The sequence below is a fragment of the Clytia hemisphaerica genome, unplaced genomic scaffold, assembly GCF_902728285.1.
Source record: "Clytia hemisphaerica strain Z4C2 unplaced genomic scaffold, Clytia hemisphaerica genome assembly, whole genome shotgun sequence".
NCBI classification, from domain to species: domain Eukaryota; kingdom Metazoa; phylum Cnidaria; class Hydrozoa; order Leptothecata; family Clytiidae; genus Clytia; species Clytia hemisphaerica.
This window is the reverse complement of record NW_027103401.1, coordinates 116-22,456: the sequence shown is the minus strand read 5'-3', so window position 1 is coordinate 22,456 and position 22,341 is coordinate 116. Positions and strand designations below refer to the sequence as shown.

At 34.4% G+C, this 22,341-nt stretch overlaps 5 protein-coding genes across 5 annotated transcripts; 2 read left to right on the top strand and 3 right to left on the bottom strand.

The window, feature by feature from the left end:
• Positions 1 to 762: 762 nt before the first annotated feature.
• Positions 763 to 2,285, top strand: LOC136797382 (uncharacterized). The gene is made up of 2 exons (XM_067053964.1): positions 763 to 1,310; positions 1,412 to 2,285. The coding sequence occupies exons 1-2, from the start codon at positions 825 to 827 to the stop codon at positions 2,219 to 2,221; spliced, it is 1,296 nt and encodes a 431-aa protein (XP_066910065.1). The 5' UTR covers positions 763 to 824; the 3' UTR covers positions 2,222 to 2,285.
• A 5,044-nt stretch (positions 2,286 to 7,329) lies between these two features.
• On the bottom strand, positions 7,330 to 8,073 carry LOC136797377 (CBY1-interacting BAR domain-containing protein 1-like). Its single transcript, XM_067053959.1, has one exon. It carries the CDS (start codon positions 8,071 to 8,073, stop codon positions 7,330 to 7,332), a length of 744 nt encoding a protein of 247 aa, XP_066910060.1.
• A 287-nt stretch (positions 8,074 to 8,360) lies between these two features.
• Positions 8,361 to 9,764, bottom strand: LOC136797376 (2-(3-amino-3-carboxypropyl)histidine synthase subunit 2-like). Its single transcript, XM_067053958.1, has one exon. The coding sequence runs from the start codon at positions 9,762 to 9,764 to the stop codon at positions 8,361 to 8,363; it is 1,404 nt and encodes a 467-aa protein (XP_066910059.1).
• Positions 9,765 to 11,337: 1,573 nt separating this feature from the next.
• LOC136797381 (mRNA turnover protein 4 homolog) lies at positions 11,338 to 12,336 on the bottom strand. Its single transcript, XM_067053963.1, has one exon. It carries the CDS (start codon positions 12,257 to 12,259, stop codon positions 11,576 to 11,578), a length of 684 nt encoding a protein of 227 aa, XP_066910064.1. The 5' UTR covers positions 12,260 to 12,336; the 3' UTR covers positions 11,338 to 11,575.
• Positions 12,337 to 19,074: 6,738 nt separating this feature from the next.
• LOC136797375 (centrosomal protein of 135 kDa-like) lies at positions 19,075 to 22,058 on the top strand (the record flags this gene model as incomplete). The annotated part of the gene is given in 8 exon segments (XM_067053956.1): positions 19,075 to 19,121; positions 19,332 to 19,401; positions 19,404 to 20,035; positions 20,459 to 20,587; positions 20,879 to 21,160; positions 21,421 to 21,571; positions 21,715 to 21,776; positions 21,924 to 22,058. Coding segments are annotated over 7 exon segments (1,449 nt in total), but the record flags the coding sequence as incomplete, so codon positions are not given.
• Positions 22,059 to 22,341: the final 283 nt, after the last annotated feature.

Genomic DNA, 22,341 nt, shown 5'->3' with positions numbered 1-22,341 from the left:
GGGTCGGAAAATTCAGGATTTTTAGGAATTTTTTTTGATTTCCAGAGAAAGAAATTGTAATGAAGTCTCTCTAAGGGTATGATATTTTTCAAAAATTGAAAAAAAAATTTCAGAAAGTCTCTCTAACCTCTAAGGGTCACTTTTTCAGCAAAAATCAGTCTCTCTAAGGGTCGGTTTTCGGAGGTACCGTCCGCACAAGCACATACCCCTCATTCGCCAATCCTTGCGGACTGTACGTCTTGTACAAATATTAAGAAAAGTAAAGTTTGTACAAAAGTTTGTGCGGGCACACTTTTTACATTTTCTCAGCACCTACTTATGAAATATTAAAAAGTCTTGGGCCGTTGGAAAGATTTTTTGAGGAGGATAATCTAAAAAATAAAAGACTTTGAAAGATCAGATATTTAGCAAACGCATTTTCGCCGCAACGTTTCCAGGCTAAATCTATGACAGCAACAAATATCCAAAGATACGAGAGAAACGAGTGCGGATTTTTCGGGTAGTTATTCCCTCGCTCAATAAAATAGAGTCTGTATCGGATAATATTTTAATTCACGAAGAGCTATCTTCAAAAGGTAAGATAACTGTGAACTTCATTGTAAACGATTAATTAAGGTTTAAAAGTTGTCAAAGTTTCGTGAATAATGAGAACTCCATTTTCGAAATACAACTTAACAGTTTCAGTTAAACAAACTCAGCACGGCATGGAAGGTCATTTGTGACGGACAAAATATGAATATCAAAAAGGGATTTATAAAAATTCACTACTCAAGAAAATTATTTACTCAGTTTACTTCGAGCAGAAGAGACATAATTGGATTGAAATGAACTTCGTACACGTTTTTGTTCTTTTGGTGGTTTTCGTCAACAAAATCGAATCAAAATGTGACGCACTCACTCGATCAGTTAACGGTCAATACAATTCAAAATTCATTTTAAATTTGGGAGATGGATTTCGTTCAACAGATTTAACGATCAAGTTCGTTGACGTTGTACAGAATGTTGATGCTTCGCATAGTAAAACACCGAACGCAAAGAGTATTATAGATGGAGGGAAAACTTTCAAAATAACAGGTGGCTTCTCACAAAGAAGAATTGAAGTTCACGTCAAGGGTTACAACACTAAACTTTCATCAATCGAAGCAACAGGGATCGACTGCAACTTTGAAGGAAAACAATGTAAATCAAGTGACTTTGGTGCAGCAAAATGTGAAAGAATGCTTCGAGAAAGGACTATTGAGCAAGGAAAGATTCAAAGTGGAATTTGGTTCACAAGCGGAAATGATTTTCGCTTTGGTGCAAAATTGACGGTAAGTTAGTGTAAAAAATCAACTAAAACCTCGCCAGCATTGATATAACATCAATAGTTTCAAACGAAACCAAAATCCTTATTTTCACTTTTAATTTTTAGTTTGGTTTTGAAACAGCTGTCCCAGACTTTCACGCATGGCAAGGGATCAACAGACTCTATGAAAAACCACAATGTCAAAATATTTTCCACTTTCAATCACAACAAGGAATGGTTGCTGGAGTATCTCGACTTTCTGTCAAATTTCATTACTCGCCACCTGGCAAATTAGTTTACATCGCTTTTGGGGATGTAGAATGTCTACAAGTGTGTGGAACAAAACCAGACTGTCTTCTTCCAACAACGCCTACAACAACAACCACTACGACCACAACAACTACAGAAGAACCCAAAGTAACCACAGAACCCGAAGTAACCACGGAAGAACCCGAAGTAACAACGGGAGAACCTGAAGTAACCACAGAACAACCTGAGGCCACCACAGAACAACCCGAGGCCACCACAGAACAACCCGAAGTAGCCACAGAACAACCCGAAGTGATCACGGAACAACCCGAAGTAACAACGGAACAACCCGAAGTAACAACGGAACAACCCGAAGTCACCACGGAAGAACCCGAAGTAACCACGGAACAACCCGAAGTAACAACGGAACAACCCGAAGTAACAACGGGAGAACCCGAAGTAACCACAGAACAACCTGAGGCCACCACAGAACAACCCGAGGCCACCACAGAACAACCCGAAGTAGCCACAGAACAACCCGAAGTAACCACGGAAAAACCCGAAGTCACAACGGAAGAACCCGAGGTAACTACGGAAGAACCCGAGCAAGCCACGGAATCAACACCTACGACAACCACTCGAAGAAGACCTATCATTGCCGTCTTAGAGGATTTCGAAGTGAATTAAAAGAAAAACTGTTTTTTATTATCGCTTATCTAGAAAACATGGAAGTAAAGGACGATTTTTGTCACATATTGTCTTCTACCATTTCTCAAGCAGACTTCAACAATTAAAGTTTGTCTTAGAAGTATGTGGAAACTTTACTTTCTTAACAATTTCTCAGAATGCTTTAATAGTAAGCTATGCATCGTTGCAAAGATATTTTAGAGGTGAAGAATCTAAAAGATTGTAACTTACTTTAGTACTAAGTAAAAAAAAGTAAAGCGTCCACAAATACTTTTGATACGCGGATTTGGGTTTCATCCGCGAAATTAAGTCTCAATGGAATGTTTTCAAACAAATATCCTGTCAAATAAACTACTTTTTCAATGTTTACTGGCATCAAAGAAGTGCTAATAGCGCGTCTTTAAACAACCAACATGCATGATGTGATGATTTGACAGTAAAAGCAACGAACTCGTGAAAATATTGTCTCCCAATAGTGCCACCCGCGAAAATCTATCCTATTAAAGTATGTATGTCAACACATTGCAAACAATTTGGTAATTTTAGATACCCCATTCTCACAAACCCTGCACAGACTCGGTAGGATTTTTGTTAAAAAGAACGGACCAAAGCTCGATGGTTATTGATACTCCCATGTTTTATATGGCTGGAGAATTCCATTGTTTTTGAGCAAGAAAATTCAGAGGGGAAGGACGAAATAGCACAATATTATGCAGTGAGGATTTTCTTATCTGGTTATTTTCAGCAGGGACAAAAATTGGAGAAAAACTTTCAGATAGGAACGATATTTTGGCCAATTTTTCCAGTAGCAAGGGGGTCCCAGTGGAGTGGGTATGTGAGAAGGGGGTGTTTTAAGTTTTTTTTAAACCTGCATTTCAGCAAGAAGTAAGTGAAGATTATTCTCTTCTACCAAGAAAACATTAGCTTATAATTTTTAATGAGAATTTACTATGGCGCGCCAAAGCGGAAATAAATACTATCTTTCATTTCGCGACACTATCTTTCATTTCGCGACACTATCTTTCATTTCGCGACACTATCTTTCATTTCGCGACACTATCTTTCATTTCGCGACACTATCTTTCATTTCGCGACACTATCTTTCATCTCGCGACACATTTCGCGACACTATCTTTATTAAAACGACACTATCTTTTTTAAAACGATACTGTCTTTTTTTAAACGATACTATCTTTCCAAAAAAACATTATCTTAATTGAAACGATACTATCTTTTTTACGGGATACTATCTTTTTTTATGGAATGGAAGCCGAGAAGTGCCATCGACAAAAAAATATTAAATCTTAGTAAAAACAAGCAACATGCTGAATGGACCTACCTGTTGATCAAAATCAGATAAAAGTAGATTTATTTTCTTTTATCTTTGTGTAACTTGGTCGTCTTTTTTTGAAAATTTTATGACGAAAAAAAATTTTCCGAGAAAAATTACTTCAGCCACATTTTAAGGTACCTTGCACTCTATCTTTCTGACAAAAATCAGGAAAAACTAAAGAAGCAATTTTGCACCAAGTCTAAAAAACCTTATTTTTAGGTAGTTATTGGCCCAAATTTACCCCAATTTTTTTTTCAAAATTGGGCTCCGTCACTTTTTAGGCATTGCTATTTTGTATCATTGTGCAAAAAATGAAAAAAAAATAATGAGCCGATCCCGAGAAAAGCTGCTAACAGGAAAATGGTAAAACAGAATTTTCCCCTAAAAAAGAAAATTCGTATTTTACGACGAAAAAAAATTTTCCGAGAAAAATTACTCCAGCCACATTTTTGGGTGCCTTGCACTCTATCTTTCTGACAAAAATCAGGAAAAACTAATGAAGCAATTTTGCACCAAGCCCAAAAAACTTATTTTTAGGTAGTTTTTGGCCCGCAAATTTGCGAAAATCCGTATTTCACGACGAAAAAAAAATTTCCGAGAAAAATTACTTCATCCACATTTTAGGGTGCCTTGCACTCTATCTTTCTGACAAAAATCAGGAAAAACTAATGAAGCAATTTTGCACGAAGTCCAAAAAACCTTATTTTTAGGTAGTTTTTGGCCCAAATTTACCCCAATTTTTTTTTCAAAATTGGGCTCTGTCACTTTTTAGGCATTGCTATTTTGTATCATTGTGCAAAAAATGAAAAAAAAATAATGAGCCGATCCCGAGAAAAGCTGCTAACAGGAAAATGGTAGAACAGAATTTTCCCCTAAAAAAGAAAATTCGTTTTTACGACGAAAAAAAATTTCCCGAGAAAAATTACTTCAGCCACATTTTTGGGTGCCTTGCACTCCATCTTTCTGCCAAAAATCAGGAAAAACTAATGAAGCAATTTTGCACCAAGTCCAAAAAAACTTATTTTTAGGTAGTTTTTGGCCCAAATTTGCGAAAATCCGTATTTTACGACGAAAAAAAATTTTCCGAGAAAAATTACTTCAGCTACATTTTAGGGTACCTTGCACTCTATCTTTCTGCCAAAAATCGGGAAAAACTAATGAAGCAATTTTGCACTAAGTCCAAAAAACCTTATTTTTAGGTAGTTTTTGGCCCAAATTTGCCCCCCAAAAATTTTTTTCAAAAATCGGGCTCCGTCACTTTTCAGGCATTGCCATTTTGTATCATTGTGCAAAAAATTAAAAAAAACTAATGAGCCAATCCCGAGAAAAGCTTGTAACAGACGAACGGACAACGGTCAAATTAAAGGACCTCCCGGTAGGTCCAAAAATTAAATTTAGAAAAGTTATCAATTTAGACTTTAGTTTAGAGAAAAAAATTTAATTTTAGAAAAAAAAAAATATATATTTCATGAAGAGTTATTTAGTTAAGAACATTGAGTAGTTATGCTTATAAATTAAAAAGGGTAATAAAAAGAGTTTGTTACGTAGATTAACTTTTGTTACCGAAATCTAACTCAACCGTTATCTATGATATGATACTCTACTTTTTTATGCAAAAAATCAGAAACAGAAAACATTTTACCTACTGTACTATATTCAATATTGAGCAAATCCTGAAAAACCGCATTTTTTGGGTCGTTTTTGGCCCAAATTTGCCCAAAATAATTGTTTTTTCTTCAACAAAATTTGGTTCTGTCAACTTTGCATTGTTTGTGGATTGACATCTATGTGCAAAAAATCATCTGATGGTCTTCACAAAGTCACAAATCCAGGAAGCATGCAAGTGTGCACGGAGGAATCGGGCCAAAAGGTTTTTCTCTTTTAGAATTTTTTTTTCAGACGGTGGACTTCGTGTATGCACGCACGGAATCTGGCAAAAAAAAATTCTCTTTTTTCTCTTTTTTCTCTGGAAAAAATTTTTTTCTCTAAAATTAAATGTTTTTCCTAAAATTAATTTTTTTTTCTAAAACTAAATTTTTTTTACTAAAGTAAAATAAAATGAAATATTTTTTTGTCGATGGCACTTCTCGACTTCCACAATAAAGATAGTATCCTGTAAAAAAGATAGTATCGTTTCAATTAAGATAATGTTTTTTTGGGAAAATAGTGTCGCGAAATGAAAGATAGTGTCGCGAAATGAAAGATAGTGTCGCGAAATGGAAGATAGTATTTATTTCCGCTTTGGCGCGCCATAATGTACCGTGCAAGCATGAAGGTAATAAAAATATAAGATGGACAGTCAATGCCTTTTATTCTATTCTGATTTATCATCGGAGGCAAACAGATGTTTGGTTGCTTTGGGAATAAGATGATTAATTTTGGGTATACTTGTGGGAATATTTAAGATGAATGAAAAGACATTACATTTTTAACAAGTATATTGAAATATAATGGCCTTGTCATGAAAAATTGAAAAAACTTCACATAATAAGCACAACACTCCAAACTTCTAGGAGAAGCTGCCCATAAAGCCATCGATAGATTTAAAAAAGAATTACGTTTTACGATTAGGAACCTTGTATCGATCATTTTGTCAGAGTATCAAAACCGCTGCCCACTTAAATGTGAAGATTTTAAGATAAGAAACTTTCAATGATAATGTGATGCAACTCTCAATGTTAACAAAATGCCAGCCCAAAAATGTGTCCTTACATATGAAATTAATATACTCTTTTAGTCTTACATCAGTCGAAACTTTTTCGAATCGCATTTTAACAAGAATTTTCGGCAAAATTAAGTTTTTCAAAATCAACCAAACAGTCTCTTTCTGTTCTTATAAAGTTATAAATTGATGTTTTTTGCTTCCAATGATGGTACATCAAAGAAAAGCCGCCTTGAATAGATTTATAAAATATTTCAACGACCATTTAGATCATTACCGAGACGTTTTCTCTCCATCTATATCTTTATTACCTTCATGGTGCAAGTAAAGAAATTTTTGTTTTAAGAAAAAATCAATTTTTACAGATTATTTCAAACAGAAAATTTACAATTGATTAAAAATCTAAACATAACAATAACAATTATTATTATACAATAAATACATTGTGCCCAAAAAGAAGTAACAGAAAAGATAATTAGCAAAGGATTGTTAATTGAATTTCACAAAAGACTTCTAATGTTTTCCAAGTTGATTTGAAGGTTTCTTAGTATTTTGCTCATGATATAAGCCTCCTCATAGTTTGCAACCCCTTTTAAATAGAGAGGGTGCCAATTTATGTATTTTTTTTGGATAGGGGGTATCAAGATTTGTCAAAAAACTGGGGGGATCAAATAAGAAAGGTGGGTTAGAAATTTTATCAATTTAATCATATACAAATGGTTACAGTCTGTTTCGAAGTAAAAACATATACCACCAAAACACAAAATCATGTTAATAAACACCCTAGTTATATTGTGAAATTGTTGCACACGTGACTGTTTACATTTTGTACTCTTTGATCATACTTTAGGAGCTTAGAGCAAGTTTTCTTCAAAACAGATTTTCTGTAAAAAAAGGGGGATGGGATTTCACTAAGGAAGGGGGATGGGTATATAAGGAGGATAAAATAAACCTAGGGGGTTCATACCTCTTAAAATAACATGTATTCCCGAACACGCTCAATTTATCCTACGATATTCTAACCCCCCCTTAAATATTTAGAAACAAACGCCTTAGTGACTGAGAACGTGAAAATAAAGAGCTCCAAGACCTAAGACTGAATCAAATGATTTGTTAGGCTACAGAGCTAAAGGAATTCCATCGAACAAATTTTGCACGTTCTTCCTTTTCAGGATACAACAAATTATTAGTGAAATGTTCAACATGTTTTTCCACATCGATGCTGGAAACAACTTGGTAGGCTTTGGTATAATTCTCCACAGCTTTTACATGGTACGCTAAACAACTATGAATATACGTTTTCAAATTCCGCTTCATCCTCTCTATTTTGTCACGTTCAAAGATCTCCATTTGAGTGGTTAACTCGTTCAACTGTTTCGTGGTTTGTAATAACACGTTCGTCTGTTTGGTACGTTCTTTTTCGTTCAACTTCTTCGATTTCTGAAGGATTTTAGCAGCTGATGTACGCTGCTTTTTGACGTCTGAGCATTGTGCAAGCTTTTGCCTGGCGTCGCGACAACTCTTAGTTTCTTCACTTATCCGCTTCACAATTTTTTCTTGTACAATATCAATGTGCAACTTGAGAGACATTTGAAGTGTGTTCAGAGAAGTGTATACTTGGCTGATACTGTTCTCAAGAACTGGCGACTCTTCCCGTGCCAAGCTTTCAAAATTCAAACATAGCTCGTGCTGCCTTGACAACAATCGATTGAGGTCAACAACAATATTGGTGAAGTCTTTTAATAAATTAGCATTGGTTTTCTCAGCAAGGGCGATCTGTTTTTGCACTTGTTTAACTTCATGGTCGATCTTCTTTTTGTCCGATACTAGATCGGTTTGAGATTGCGCCTTTCTCATATTATTATTATATTGAGCTGAAAAACGAAAACGAAGAATATTTAAGCAATGTTCAAGATGTAACTTCTCTTTTAAACATCAATAGCAAGGTTATCGTTGAAATCGAAGGCTCTTTCAAAGTATTGCAAAGTATGGTTTTCCCGAAAGGTTTCTATTATCAAAATACAATGTGGAAGCAACGGATTGTGGAAGAGACTACAATAACAAACAGAAAAGCATACATAATTATTCGATCATTATTATTCATTTCAGTATAAAAATTGTTTACAATTTCTTCAAGGCCAAATCTACTCTTTTTCGTTTTTATAATTCATCGCTATTCCAGATCGTCCTTCAACAGCAAGTTTAACTTCAGTTTTACCAGAGTCGATTTGAAGTCCCTGCCATGTTCTTGATGCTAAATATTCACTTGCATTTCTTGCAGAAGACGCAACTAGACTGTTCGATTCATTACGTGTTGCAACATCAGTACATAACGGCTCTGACATGGTGTTATTATTTCGAAGTTTCCCAGTAATGAGAGAATATTCTGGTTTTTTATCTTTTCCGTCATTTTCTCCGTCAAGTTCAACAAATCGTTTTGATCCCGAAAGTAATTCTCGAAAATCAGTCACAACATCACCGGACCAAGAACGTCCAGATAAACAAGCCATCTCCATTTCATATGGCGTGATGATAGGTTTATAAAACTCTTTCGAATCTAATAAACTGTTTTCTGGACAAGCTACCAGCACAAACATATCAATTTCCATGAAATTTGCTAATTTAGCAGGGTTTATCTTTCCAATAATAAAGGTGTAAAATTTCTTTCCAGATTGTTTTAAAATGGATTTCAACCTGTTGACCATATCATTGTATCTGGCAACTCCAAGAGTACCCATGACAATGCCAACTATCTGTGCATCCTTGGCTTTTTCAATCAAATAAAATCTTCGCATTAAATACTTGTTCACGTTTAAATCCTCTTTTTGCAGTTTTTCAAGTTTTACATCATAACTGTAAACAGTATTTCGAGGATAAGAGACGATTGTGTTATATAATGTTCTTTCATTTGATCCAATAAAAACTAAGGTGTATTCCTCAATAGAGTGTGTCAAGGTGTATACACGACCAAATTTGATGGTAACATTATCAGCAATCTCACTTGAGTTGCACAAATTCAAACACGAGATTGAAGCATTCTGAAAGTTTTTCTTAACAACATCCAGGTTAGAGTTAATAGGATAATCATATTGAACATCGTATAGAACCAATATTTTGTCGTCTGGTGTGAATCTTTCTCCTAATTTTGACAGAAGCACATCAATGTCAATCAATTCTTTTCCAAAAGAATAATAAACAGCAATTTTTCCTGTATTAGATAGGCAGCTTTGTCCAAAATGGATTATTAAGTCAGCATTGTAATGACTTGCAGCAACTTCATCAACGCAACAACTTCCGTAAGATGTGTCAGCTAAAACAAATATTTGAGCTTCTGTTTTAGATTTTAATTCAGATGCAATAGAAGTTGAGTAAGTCATCAATTCATCTGGAAACTGCAATGCAATAACCGAATATTTTCCTTGTAAAATATATTGCACAATTTTGTCTACATCAAAATATTTTTCCAGATCTTTGACATTGATTTGTTCCACACATGCATTTTGATCGACTATTTTATCGTCTGAGTTAAAAGCAATTTTTGTTGCCATACTCTCTAAAAAAGAAGAAGAATAAGAACCTGGAATGAGCAATTTCATAATGAAAAACAATGAAACAATTCCTTCCTTGAAAGACTATTAAAGGGACATTACAGTAGTAAAAATGTAAACATTGCGCGAACCACGTGTCATTAAAGAGAACAATGAAAATCACGTGTCCAAAACAAACTTGTAAAACAATTGAACAATAAAAATTAGCCATATTTGGTTTGATTTTTTATTTTGACATGTGACATTTGTTTTGATTTTGTATCCGCTGCATACAGTTTGTTTACAAATTTCGCAAGTACTGTTATGTCCCTTTAATGAAAGTATTTTAAAAGAAAACCTGTTGCCAAGGAGATGAAGTCCCTGGTAAGATAAGGGGCTCAATACTAAAATCACAGACATACATAAGGAATAAAAGAAGGACTTTTTCCAGGACACACAAAAATAACTTTAGGCAACTTTTGGTACCTTTCAATAAAGAGACATTTATGCCAAATATGTGTTCCAAGTCCTCTTTCCAATAGATACCATTAGTTGGTCCAATTGTCAAAAACCCCTGTGATTCCTTCTTTTAAGATAGAAATAATAGAAAGGTCAGAATAGCTCATTGAAAGAAAATTTTTCCTTTCTGACTGCTGAGCAAAGAATTGGCATTAATTCTTTTATTGCTGGTATCTTAAAAAAGGGTGAGAAGGGTAGCCAAAAAGTACTATAAAATTGAATTTTTCTGGGATATTTTGTTTATCATTCTGTTGTGTAACATACAAAAGTTAGAAAGTTTACAATAAATTCTTATCCAAACTCACTCAGTGTGTGTGTTCAGAAAAAAATTGCAATTGTTCTTACTATTTTTGGAATTTTTTTAATTAATAAAATGCTGAATGAGCAGTATAACAAAATCTCTATTGCAAGTAATTTACATATGACTTTGATTTTGCTGGTTTGGCCATAGTGTCTTCCTGGGTTGGTTCCCCCTACTAAAAATCCAAATTGTTCTCAATTCCCCCCTTATTTTTGCGTTCTAAAAATGCCCAGAAATGCCTTAAATCAAGTTTAAAGTTTTGGAAATCTTGTAAATAATGCCTTGAAACTGCTTTTGAAAATGAAGTTTTATGGAAAAATTGAGGTTGATTTAAGTAAGGTTTGCTGATTTTATTGCTTTAAACAGGTCTTCTACACGAGATTACCTTGAGATCAGTGAAGTTCCCCCAATCAAAATTTCCAAATTTTTTAGTTTTCCACCCTCTTTATTTTCCCCCATACCTCCAAAATTGGGGCAAAATCAGAATCCCCCTTTACAAAGAGGGAGGACACTATGTTTGCATTATTTTTTTGCTGGCTTAGCATATAATTGTTGTAAAACTTATATTTTTTGGCTATATTTGCAGAAAAACAGGATTCTGACGTTGCTCCTCCTGCAATCAGTAAAATTTTGGTAAAAACAGTCTTAGTAGTGGAAAAAACTAGAAAATTTAGTGCCTCTTTGACAAACAATGGAAACTGCATTGTCTTTCTAAAATTTCCCTCAATAGCGCACCAAAAAATTAAAAGGTATAATTATTAAATGATTTCAAAATGACGTTATCATTAAATATATTTCTGCTTGAGTAATTAGTTATTCAAAAGACCCCCCCCCCCCCGCTCTCCCAAACGGCTACGGACATCTCTGTAAAAACAAATTGCTCCACAACACTTTTGGATTATTCCTTTGAAGAAAAGTAATTTAACCAATTTTCAAAAGTTGATGTAATAAGTGAAGTTTCATAATCATAAAAAGTTTTGATTAAAATAATAAAACTTTATATATAAGAATATCATTCATCTTCATCTTCAACATCTTCCAAAACCGTAAATTTACCATCTGATGTCCAAAGACTTTTTAAAACCAAATGAAAGCTTGCTAATTGTTCAAAGAAAAGTTTGAGCACTCTACATTGTTCAGGAGATAAAACTTCATCCTTTTTACATACAGTGTAGTCTGTTGTCAAGTGAATTATTCCTTTTTTGAGTTCTGTTGGCAAGCTGAGGGACCTCAGAGCAGGTTCCATATTGTGAGGATATGAATTTTCATCCAGAGGTCCGGCTGGCAAAGTGATTGTCTTTGTGGCTTTATTTCCTGATCTGGCATAATCTGGCTCTGTGAATGAGCTGAACCATTCTTTCACTTTATGATCTTGCTCATTTGTGAACATAAGACCAACATTACCACTGAGTTGCTCTGAAACTTTGTGCAGGTTTTCTTTGTACTCGTCTTCCTTTGTTCGTCCCAAAGCTATTGTCATCACTTTATTCTTTCCAAAGAAGAATCTACTCGTTCTCCAGTGTTGTCTGACATCTTTTAGCTTTTGGTTTCGCATATCTTCGACCGAAAAAATATATAACGACGCAAACTCATCACAGCAAGCTTGAATTTGGGAGACTAAATCTTTCTTCAATTCAAACCCTTTCTTAGTTGTCTTACTCAAGGAAACAACTTTGTTCCTTTTGGATTTCGGCATTGTAAAAAGAATTTGGTGGAGTAATTTATTTCGCCAGCCAGCAGTACACACCAATCGAACCAAAGATAGTTTTTATAGATCAATATTTTTCACGTGGGAAAGCTTCTTATTAAAGTGCAGACCCGAATCTTATTTTCACAATCGCTTTCTTGTCTTAAATGCAGACCCTACGTTATCACCTATAAGACTTTCATTTTAATCAAATTTGTGTACAAAGTCTTTCCGATCTGGGGTTTTATCATCAGCTTCAATTAGCTAACTCGCTTGTTCAAGACTTCTAAACACTTCATGTTAGAGAAAGGCAAAATCAAGCGAGACAAAAAATTTAAAGCGCCGAATTTTCAAAACATGGATGGATGTACGGATGATTGTGATCAGTGATTTTGACCTGATTTTCAATTTTGGCTTCTGATTTTGGTAAAACTTCATGTCTTTCTCATATATTACGTTAAGTTACTATCAGTTTATTCCATTCTATTAAACCTTTGTCTTTTTACTGATATTGTCTTTATAACAATACGGGTAGTTTTGGACAAAAGTTTCTACAATTTTTTGTAGAACCAGACGTCCGCGCTCGATAGGATCAATCATCGGAACGGCTCGATGACGGATCGATATGTGATCGATGGATTACTTAACGATCCGGATGGGAGATCGATGGAGGATTGATACTCAAGATTTTTTTAAGCTTATGATTAGTTATCGATTATTTATCGATCTATCATCAGTCCATCACAAACTGCCATATAAACAAAACTCAACATTCTCACAAAAGTTGTCTTTTTGATTTCCCAAACATTCGTCGAAAGCGTTCACTTCCACAATAATTTATGTAATTGCAATTTCGGTCAGTCCGGCAATTATTCGATCGATCTATCATCATCATCGATCTTATCGACCCTATCGACTCATACTCGATTTACGATCGATAACAAATTGATTAACGATCAATGACAAATCGATTAACGATCAATGACGAATCGATTAACGATCAATGACGAATCGATATACTCGATTGAAATACTAGCTCGATAATGGATCAACGAAGGATCGATACTCAAGACTTTTAAATGGCTGAATCTTCCATCGATCTCCCATCCGGATCGTTAAGTAATCCATCGATCACATATCGATCCTTCATCGAGCCATTCCAATGATCAATCCTATCAAGCGCGGACGTCTGGGTAGAAACACTTCTTTCTGATTGCCAGACGGTGTCAATCGAACCAATCAAACGTAATCGAACGCGATCGAATAATTGCGATTCGATTGTCGAACGTAATCGAATCTCAATCGAACGGTCAATTCCTGGTTGTGTTGAATTGTGTGAATTGTGTTCGATTGCGTTCGAGTAACAGTACTGTTACTCGAACGCAATCGATTGATTGTCAATTACATTCAATTAATATTCGATTTTGTTCTAATTACGATAACGTTCGATGAGTTTTAGCGTGGGTGGCCGAGCGCTAAAGTATCGTACGGATTTATAAAAAAAACAAGGAAACTTACCAGTTTCATGTGCGTTTGTTGCAAAACCATAAGGCCCTCAAAAGAGGGACGTCCTTCGAATAAATTCATTATTCTCTGGTCTGACGAGGACGGTTCTTTTGGTGGAGGACCACCACCAGTGCCATTTTGATGTCTCTTGAATTTGTTATACACCAGCTTTGCTTCAGATTTAATGTTTTTAAATTTGGTTTGTATACTAGCAATCATACGAGGGGTAACCCCAACAGCATTAACGTTGCTGGCTATTTTTTGCCATGATTCATTCTTGTTTTGTTGTGTTAGAGCATTTGAAATTTTCCTTCTAGGATATCTTTGAATTCTTCGTATGAGTCCAGTAGGACTCGTGTTTCATCTGCTGAGAAGTTCGGTTTTCTTGTGAACTTTTCTTGGTTTCTTCTCATTTGCATTCTCCATTTTTATTTGAGTTTTGGTAATTTTAGAATTTTTTTTGGGGTTTTTGTTTTTGTTTTGGAAACAAGGGAAAACCCCGGCGCATTCGATTTTGCTCGAATTGCGCTTCAAGGTCTGCTTTTTTCGGGAAAACCCCTCAGATTAGTAAATCAAGTTTTGAACAACGCTAGCAAGTTGTGGGAATAACAAATCTAAAATTAATCATGGTTAGCGGTAATCGGCTCTTAATCTAATCTTAATCTAATTGCTTTTTGAACAACTGGGCCCAGACGACGGTACCAATCAAACGTTCGATTGTGATCGAAGTAATCAATAATGATCGATAATAATCGAAGGTGGTCAGTGACAACCTATCAATTTTATCGGTGATAGAATACTCACTTGACTCCAGATTATGGCATTTTCTTTGACCATTTTCACTTTGTTTAATCATTGCGATTACTTTTCGATTACCTTAGATTATATACCTTTCATTTTATTGAATATGTTTCCTGTAGTAACACGTCAAAATAATCTGAAATCAAGTTTATCTTGCCCAATTAACACACACAATTCACATGCGAAAACTACTTTCGTTTTCTCCGACCAATCAGAATTCGTGATATGAGTTTTACTTGAGGAAACCCAAAGGGTCAAGGCACACAAAATGGTGGGGGAAAATGTGGGGAAACAGTCAGGGAAATCCCTCAATTGCGATATACTGCAATTGCGCCTGCGGTAGTTTTTATTTGGGGTTAGCCTACAACAGCTACATATAGAAAGATAAACAAACATCGACTGTAAAAAATCGAACGAGAAGAAAGCTTTTCTTTATTAAAAGAATCTGATCTACGGAAAAATATTTTGTCTGTGCGTTAAAAAGATTATGATCAATTATGTACAAAAATTGCCTGTTTTCTCCTTGAATTATGAATTCTGTTTCTTGAATATACTGCAATTGCGGTATATGAAAAATGTAAAAGTGACGTTTGTACCGCAATCACAGTAGAAAATAACTACCGCAATTGAGGGATTTCCCTGACTGGAAAATAAGGGGGTCAATCTTATGGCTGGCGCTTTTTTTGTCAATCTAAATATAAACTCCTATATCAGGATTAGAAACTAGGCTAGTCTTACCTCTTATTATCTTTTCCTTTACAACAATACAATGCTGACAAGTTGACAGAACACATGTGTACATGTACATTGACAAGTAATCCCTGAGAGAAGTTTTTATAGAAATCTGCAATAAAAACGAAAGTGGTCTCTTCTGATTGCTTCCCAGCGCTCTTTCACAGCTGTTTATCAAATTTCCACCAATGAGGTTGCCGCATTTCCAACAGTCCTTCTTTTTGGCACCCGTGGCCTTTAGTGCCTTGCACGACGGGCGGCTGTAAAATCCCACCCTTCATGTATTTGTTTCAATCCGTGATCCGTGGCTTAGGTTTTTTCTCATCTTCAATTTACTGAAGAAAGCGAGAATTTGATGCAAGAGTTAGATTGTCAACAAAGTGGCGTAAAAAATCATTGAATAAAAGAAGAACTTAAAGTCTTGAATATTTTCTTTTTGAAGAATAGGTGCAAAAAAGTGAAACATGGAAAAGTTTCATTTTTCATTGCATTTATCTTAAAGATTATATTATATTGGTAAAGGCCACATTTTTGGTACACCTGTCCCTTCCGTTACACTAAAAAATATTTATCCTCAAAAAGCTTCTAAACTTATTTATTTGTATTAAGTAATGGTTCTACCATGATAGTCAATTGCGTGCCCCTCAATAACATTGTTTTATAAAAGGTTTGTAGCTCTAATTTCCACCCAGTCAAGTTTTTAACCCTTATCAATAAACCAATGGAGACTAGGTTTTTCTCCCTATATTGCAATTTCAAGAAAGACATTTATTGGAAAATGCTTCTTCAGAGTTGTTGAATCAATTCCACTGATAAAATTTGAATAAATATTTTTCAAGTTGACTGTAGAGTGTATTTTGTGTAACTTATTTTTAACAATGGAACATCTTTTTTGGGTATAATAGAAGAAAGCTAATCAAAGGGTCTAACAAATCTACCAAAACTATGATTACTATGATAAATATTATCATAAAATATCAATTAAATGATAAAAGCGTAACAGAAGGGACACTTTTCTGCTTATTTTTCATCAAATGTCATTGAAGTGTTTCAAACCTTTTCAGCTTGAAACACATTGCAATGTCTTCAAATACCTTAGTTTTGAAAAGAAAAAAAAAAAAGTCTCAAAGTTTTTATTATATTAGCATTTATAAAAAAATGCCGTAACGCGTAAGGCAAGTACTTTTTTATTTTCTGGTTTACAGACATTTGGAGATGATCTTTTGGAGCGGAGGATGGAAAAAAAATAAAAATAAAATTGTTGTTTTCAAACTTTAATGTTGGAGAAAATAAAATGTGTTTTGAGGAAACTTACATACACAGCAGAAAATCAAAGAAAGTTTTTCAGCTGGAAAATTGTGTTGAGCGCCATTGGAGAAAGCATATTGGGAAAAAGAGATAACTGTTTTTATACCCATTTATCTTCCTTTCCTGCTCTTATAAAATGAAGTTTTCTAAAAAAATCCATTTCATGGCAGATTAAACAGAATCGGAAGTGCAAAAATAAATAAAATTTCTATGAATTTCAATTTTATTTTTATTTAATTTTTGCAAAAAAAACGTCGGCGATTCCGTAAACCAGAAAATAAAAAAGTAATTGCCTAACGGAAGGGACAACAAGATTCACTTCACAGTATCTCCATGAGACAAATTCTAGTTCAGAAATGCTTTTGTGAAAATAAGTAGTCCTATGGGTATAGAAACTACACCAAAGGAAAATCATTCTTGCGAATCAGTTGACTAAATATTCCAAATCATACATGCGTAACGAAAGGGACAAATTTGGTGACCATCTCCCATGTCAGGCACAATTTTTGAAAAAACTGAGCTTATAAATTAGATGAGCGCATGAAAATAGAATCTAGGAACATCCCAATGATAAACTGACAAGAAGAGGCCCAAAAAGTAAACTTGACTAGGTAATTTTGACTAAAAGTAACTAGCGTAACGGAAGGGACAAGATCAGGGTACCAAACTGTGCATTTTAGAAAAATTTGCTTGCTGGGCAATAGATACACGATATCATGATTAAATCTGATGCTGGGGGATAATGTGAATGAAGTTAACTTTTTGAGTAGGTTTTATGCCCTAGTGCCAGAGAGAAAAAAAAATTAAGATCAAGTTCAATTTTTTATTATTTATTAAAGAAAAATTGAGATATTTGGACTTCAAAGGGACCTCAAAGGTGCAGAAATCATTTATAGATAGTCACATTATATTTTTTAAAGGGGCATCTTATCATAGAACACAAAAAAGTTAAAAGTTTTGAGTACTTTGGCTTGATTTCTGACCGGAATAAGTTTAAAAACGTAATGGAATGGACAGTGTACCAAAAATGTGGCCTTTACCCATATGATAGTAATTAGTTATCGAAGTAATCATTTGGTTATTGAAGTTATCGAAAGTAATCAATCACAATCAAAGAACTCAATGGTTATCGAGTCTTCAAAGGGTTGTTAAGAAAGTACATACTTACAAACTTTTTAAAATTTTGATTCTCCAAATTCGATTGTTACCGTCAACTGCTCTAACTTCAAACAATTGGTCAAAACATGGGACTGTTACATATCTGGCCTGTATCTTCACTTATAATAATGTTAAATCTCTTTGAAAACAAATTTGTTTTTTATTAACTCCACCAAGTTTATCAATCATACTTTCTGTCATAACATGTCACAATAACTTTCACAGATAGCGTGCCCTTTTTAACTTTTTTGTTTTCATTCAAAATGACCGGACGTCGATTGGAGAATTAGAGAACGCCTGCCACCTAACCGCCTATCGCCTGATGGGATTAACAAATAGCAAGTCGCATATTTCGATTTAAAAGCCTACTTAGTGCGAAAGAGAAATGGTGTATTTTTTAATACGCCGTTCATTAACTCAAAACAAATTACTCCACATACATCACTTTTCCTCAACCAGTACAAATTGGATAAAAATTATCTTGTCCCCTAGGTATAACTGCTGCCAACTGCTGTGTTTTATGAAAGACAAAAGAATGGGCTACCAAAAAAAAATTGTACAAGGCGAGGGACGTATTGTCAATACTATTGACAAACTTTTTTCACTAACCTACTTGAAATTTTGGATAATAAACTTTGGATAATAAATATAAAATAATCTCCTGGAAATTAGGGGTCAGACAATTTCTTGAGATTTCATCATTAGTTTTTTCTGATTTTTGTACAATTACCCCCAGGACAATTGCCCCCAGACAATTACCCACAGGACAACCCCCCTAAAAAAAATCCAAAAAAAATTCCCTAAAAGGCAATTCTTGATCGTTACATTAGTCTTTTTTTACTATTTCTCTTTTTTAACTGCATTCAAGAATGCTGTATGAAAGTGTATGAACAGATGCTGTTAAATAGTATGATTTTTCCAAAGCTATTTTAAGGGTCAGCTTCAAGTATTTCCTCCCCTTTTCAGGGGGAGTCTTGGGATTAAGTTTTAGCTATGAAGTTTTGTATCAGACATCAGGCTTGGTCCAATTCTCACCCAGGTGCCAAAGGCCTTGTGCATAATGTGTAATGTATAATGCTTAATCCTCACGTTCAATTCTATGAACGGAAAAGATTTTCTTCAGTTTTTAATCCAAAGGTTCATTAAAACAAGGGTGGACCCAGTCTGACCGCTTATTTTCTTTTCTACCTTTTGAGACAGGGATGCTCAAAAATTAGATAAAGATTTTTTCAAACCCGGCATTTCGATTGGGAAAAAATAGTTAAAAGAGATGCAAAACAGCTTTTCCTGGTACTGTACCTCTAATTTGACACGGACATGGTGACAAAATTTTTTTGATTTCAATGGGAATTGATTTTGGTGAATGGTAGGTTTTATTTCGATAATAAGCAAGTGTTTGTCTCTACTTTCTCTTTTTTGCTCCTTCAAACAATGGCAATGAAATTTTATTATACACAGTGAAATATATCATGGTGTGATAATAATTGTTTGTGAAAGTCAAATGAATGTGTCTTACCCTGGTATACCCTATAAAGGAAAATCTAACACTAACAGTTTTTTTTAATTTTCAATTTAGATGTGAGCAAAAATGCCTGATAGAAAATTTACAACACTAAGAAAACGACTCGATCAGTTAGGTTATCGGCAACTTTGGTTATCGAGGCTGTACCTTTGGTTGAGAAACTGTTCAGTGATCTAGTGCATACAACTGAAAGCTTCAAAAACTATAAATCGCGCCCACAAAGATTAGATGAAAGTCTGACTGACTTGAGTGAGCCATACAAAAATGACAATGCCAGATTGGTTAAAGAAAATAATGACTTACATAAAGATGTCATCAAATGCAAAGATGAAATTGACAAGTTGGCATTGGAAATGAAATCAGCTGTCAACAAACTTGAAAATGAAAATCAAGATTTGAAATTTCTGAATACTCAATATGTTTACACCATTAAGAATATGGAAAAGGAAGCCAAATTGAAGAGTGAGCATATACTAACCCTTGAGGAACGAAATATGAATGCCGTTGTGGAAACTCCTGGTGGACGTCGAAAGAATATCCCATTTAGGAGACAGAGAATGGACCTTGAAAGTACTTTGCCACAGCCTAGTTTTTCTACAACCTTTGCAAATGATTCCAAAATTCAGGTCGAAGACCCTTATGTTGTTGATTTATTGACAGTTGCTGATAATCAAATGCAAAATTACAAACAAGAGATTTTTGATCTTCAAGGTGTCAATAGTAGATTGGATAAACAGTGCAAACTTTATAAGAAACAGGTACTTGTTATTTTGTTGAGTTAACTCTATTTTATGGTTGATGTTTTGTGACATTCTTTTTACTGAAATTTTCATGAGATGAAATTAATAAAAATCATTTTTCATATAATTTCCATAGTCAATAATTTTCGTATGTTTTAAATTTTGTAAATTGAAGGTAAATAAAAAAAACTTGGCTTATTTTTCTGACCTCTGTATGAAGGTATGTTTCATTTCTGTTGATAACGGGGGATTAACTAAATCTCTAGTTCACTAGAAAACTTTGATGGTATTTAACTGTCCAACAGTTTTTTTGCCCTATATGCAAGATTTATGATACAATTTGCTAATAATCAATAATTTTGATAGGAATATATTTACTTTTGCAAGATTTTCAATTATATTTTTAACTGATATCATAATTTAAGATTTTTGTCTTGACAGGTTGAAAGTCGTGAGCGAGAAATTGAGAGGTTGAACCGACAGTTGGATGGTGGTCGTCCTGTTGAAGCTGTCGTCAAAGAAGTGAAGAAAAGCAGTAATAATAAAGTTCTTTCACACCTCAATATACAGGTATGGTGTATTTAGGGGGGTTCATTTTTCATCATTGCTCTCAGTAACATAGACAGGAGGGGCACAAAATTTGTGTAGGAGAGCAGAGTTTTATGACAGTAATTATCTATTCATAATATAAAAAGATAATTACTGTGTCATAAAAATCTGCTCTCCTACACAGGTTTTTCGCCCCTCTTGCCTACGCTACTGGCTCTACTCATTACCTAGTTTTGCTTGGACTGGTTTGGTGCAGTTTTTCTGAAAAAAAATGGTTAATTGCTTTATTTTCTGGTGATTTATCAATCATAGGTTGATTATTTACAACAAGCAAATCAAGATTTGGAGAAGAAGATATCAAATTTCGAACTGTCGAAGAAAGAAAGTACAGAGAAAGTAAAGAATCTACAAGAGCGAAATGATGAATTATGCACAGAGCTTGCAGCTATGGACAAAGTGTACCAAAATCTTGGTAAAGAAAAACAGAAGAATGATCACGAGGTCGACGGCCAAATGCTTTCACTGCAAAACGAAGTGGATGAACAGAAACAAAGGATTGTGGATTTGCAATCCAATCTTCATAATTTAAAAAAGGTATCATATTACATACACAATTTTCGTCTTTCGTCTTCAATTAAAGAGTGCCAAATAATAATCTGATAAAGGATTACTCTAATCAGACAATTAGTTTTATAACTCATAACAAAAATCAAAATATAATAGCCGCATTCTTTTTCACCGTCCAACATATAACTCATAACAATTCTTTGGTAGCACCCCTGATTCGACGTTTATGTTTAGGAAGTTAGGATCTCAACAATTCTTATTCAGAATTTTTACTCTATAAATTTGAGGAACGAGATGGATTAATTGAAGAGATTGAACATATGAATATCGCCCACAAAGACATGAACATCGATAAAGATAATCTACTTCATTTGTATGAGAAATGTGAAAAAGAAAAGAAACGATTAGCTGATAAAAATGCACGACTGACGGTCGCAGGTAATTTTAATGATCCTTTTGGTATCATTTGTTGTATTTTAATTGCGTTTTCAAGCAATCCAAACACCTAAACTTTGAAGTACTATCCTCCTCCTACACATGCTATTGTCAATGTGTCTTATTATGTTGTGTGTTGTTTCTAGAAAGAGAGCTAGCCATGGAATTGGAACGAGTCAAAATATCAAAAGGAATGCTTCCTAAAAAGGTAGGTTAACCAAACATTGTTTGTTATGTATAATATGTTATAGTCTGTTCCTTATCCTATGTTAATGCAATCAAAACTAACATCTTATCTTTTTAAGTCTGATCATATTGTCAGTTTTGTGAGGTTCTCATTTACTTTTTGTTACAGTCGCCAGACCAGTTAAGATATTTGATTCGTAATTTGGAAGATGACAGAGACCATTACCGAAAAGAATTAGAATCTCTACAGAAGATGGTCCACCAACGTTTGTTCTCGAAATCTAACATTCGCTCCGAAAGCAAGGTAAATTTTTACAACTCCTTTCCTCGCTAATTAACCGAAGACTAAAATTTTGATAACCTTTACCAGGCAGGTTTCAATTATGGCGTGGTAAATTTCTCAAAATCTTGCGGTAAACGTTACTTTCAATCCACGTGTGTCATACAACCTATGTAGGAAGTAAGAGTGTGATTAATTACGTGCGTCTCGTGCCCTCGTGGGTAGCTCGTGGGTCCTGAAAAAAATTACGTGGGTCCTGAAGAAAAAAATGACGTGGGTCCTGAAGATGATTTTGTGGGTCAGGAAA

What these genes read in the sequence shown, in the direction of transcription:
- LOC136797382 (XM_067053964.1), top strand. Translation starts at nt 825, where the DNA reads ATGAACTTCGTACACGTTTTTGTTCTTTTGGTGGTTTTCGTCAACAAA. An exon ending in GCTTTGGTGCAAAATTGACG is followed by an intron (nt 1,311 to 1,411) that starts GTAAGTTAGTGT and finishes TTTAATTTTTAG; the next exon opens with TTTGGTTTTGAAACAGCTGT.
- LOC136797377 (XM_067053959.1), bottom strand. Translation starts at nt 8,073, where the DNA reads ATGAGAAAGGCGCAATCTCAAACCGATCTAGTATCGGACAAAAAGAAG.
- LOC136797376 (XM_067053958.1), bottom strand. Translation starts at nt 9,764, where the DNA reads ATGGCAACAAAAATTGCTTTTAACTCAGACGATAAAATAGTCGATCAA.
- LOC136797381 (XM_067053963.1), bottom strand. Translation starts at nt 12,259, where the DNA reads ATGCCGAAATCCAAAAGGAACAAAGTTGTTTCCTTGAGTAAGACAACT.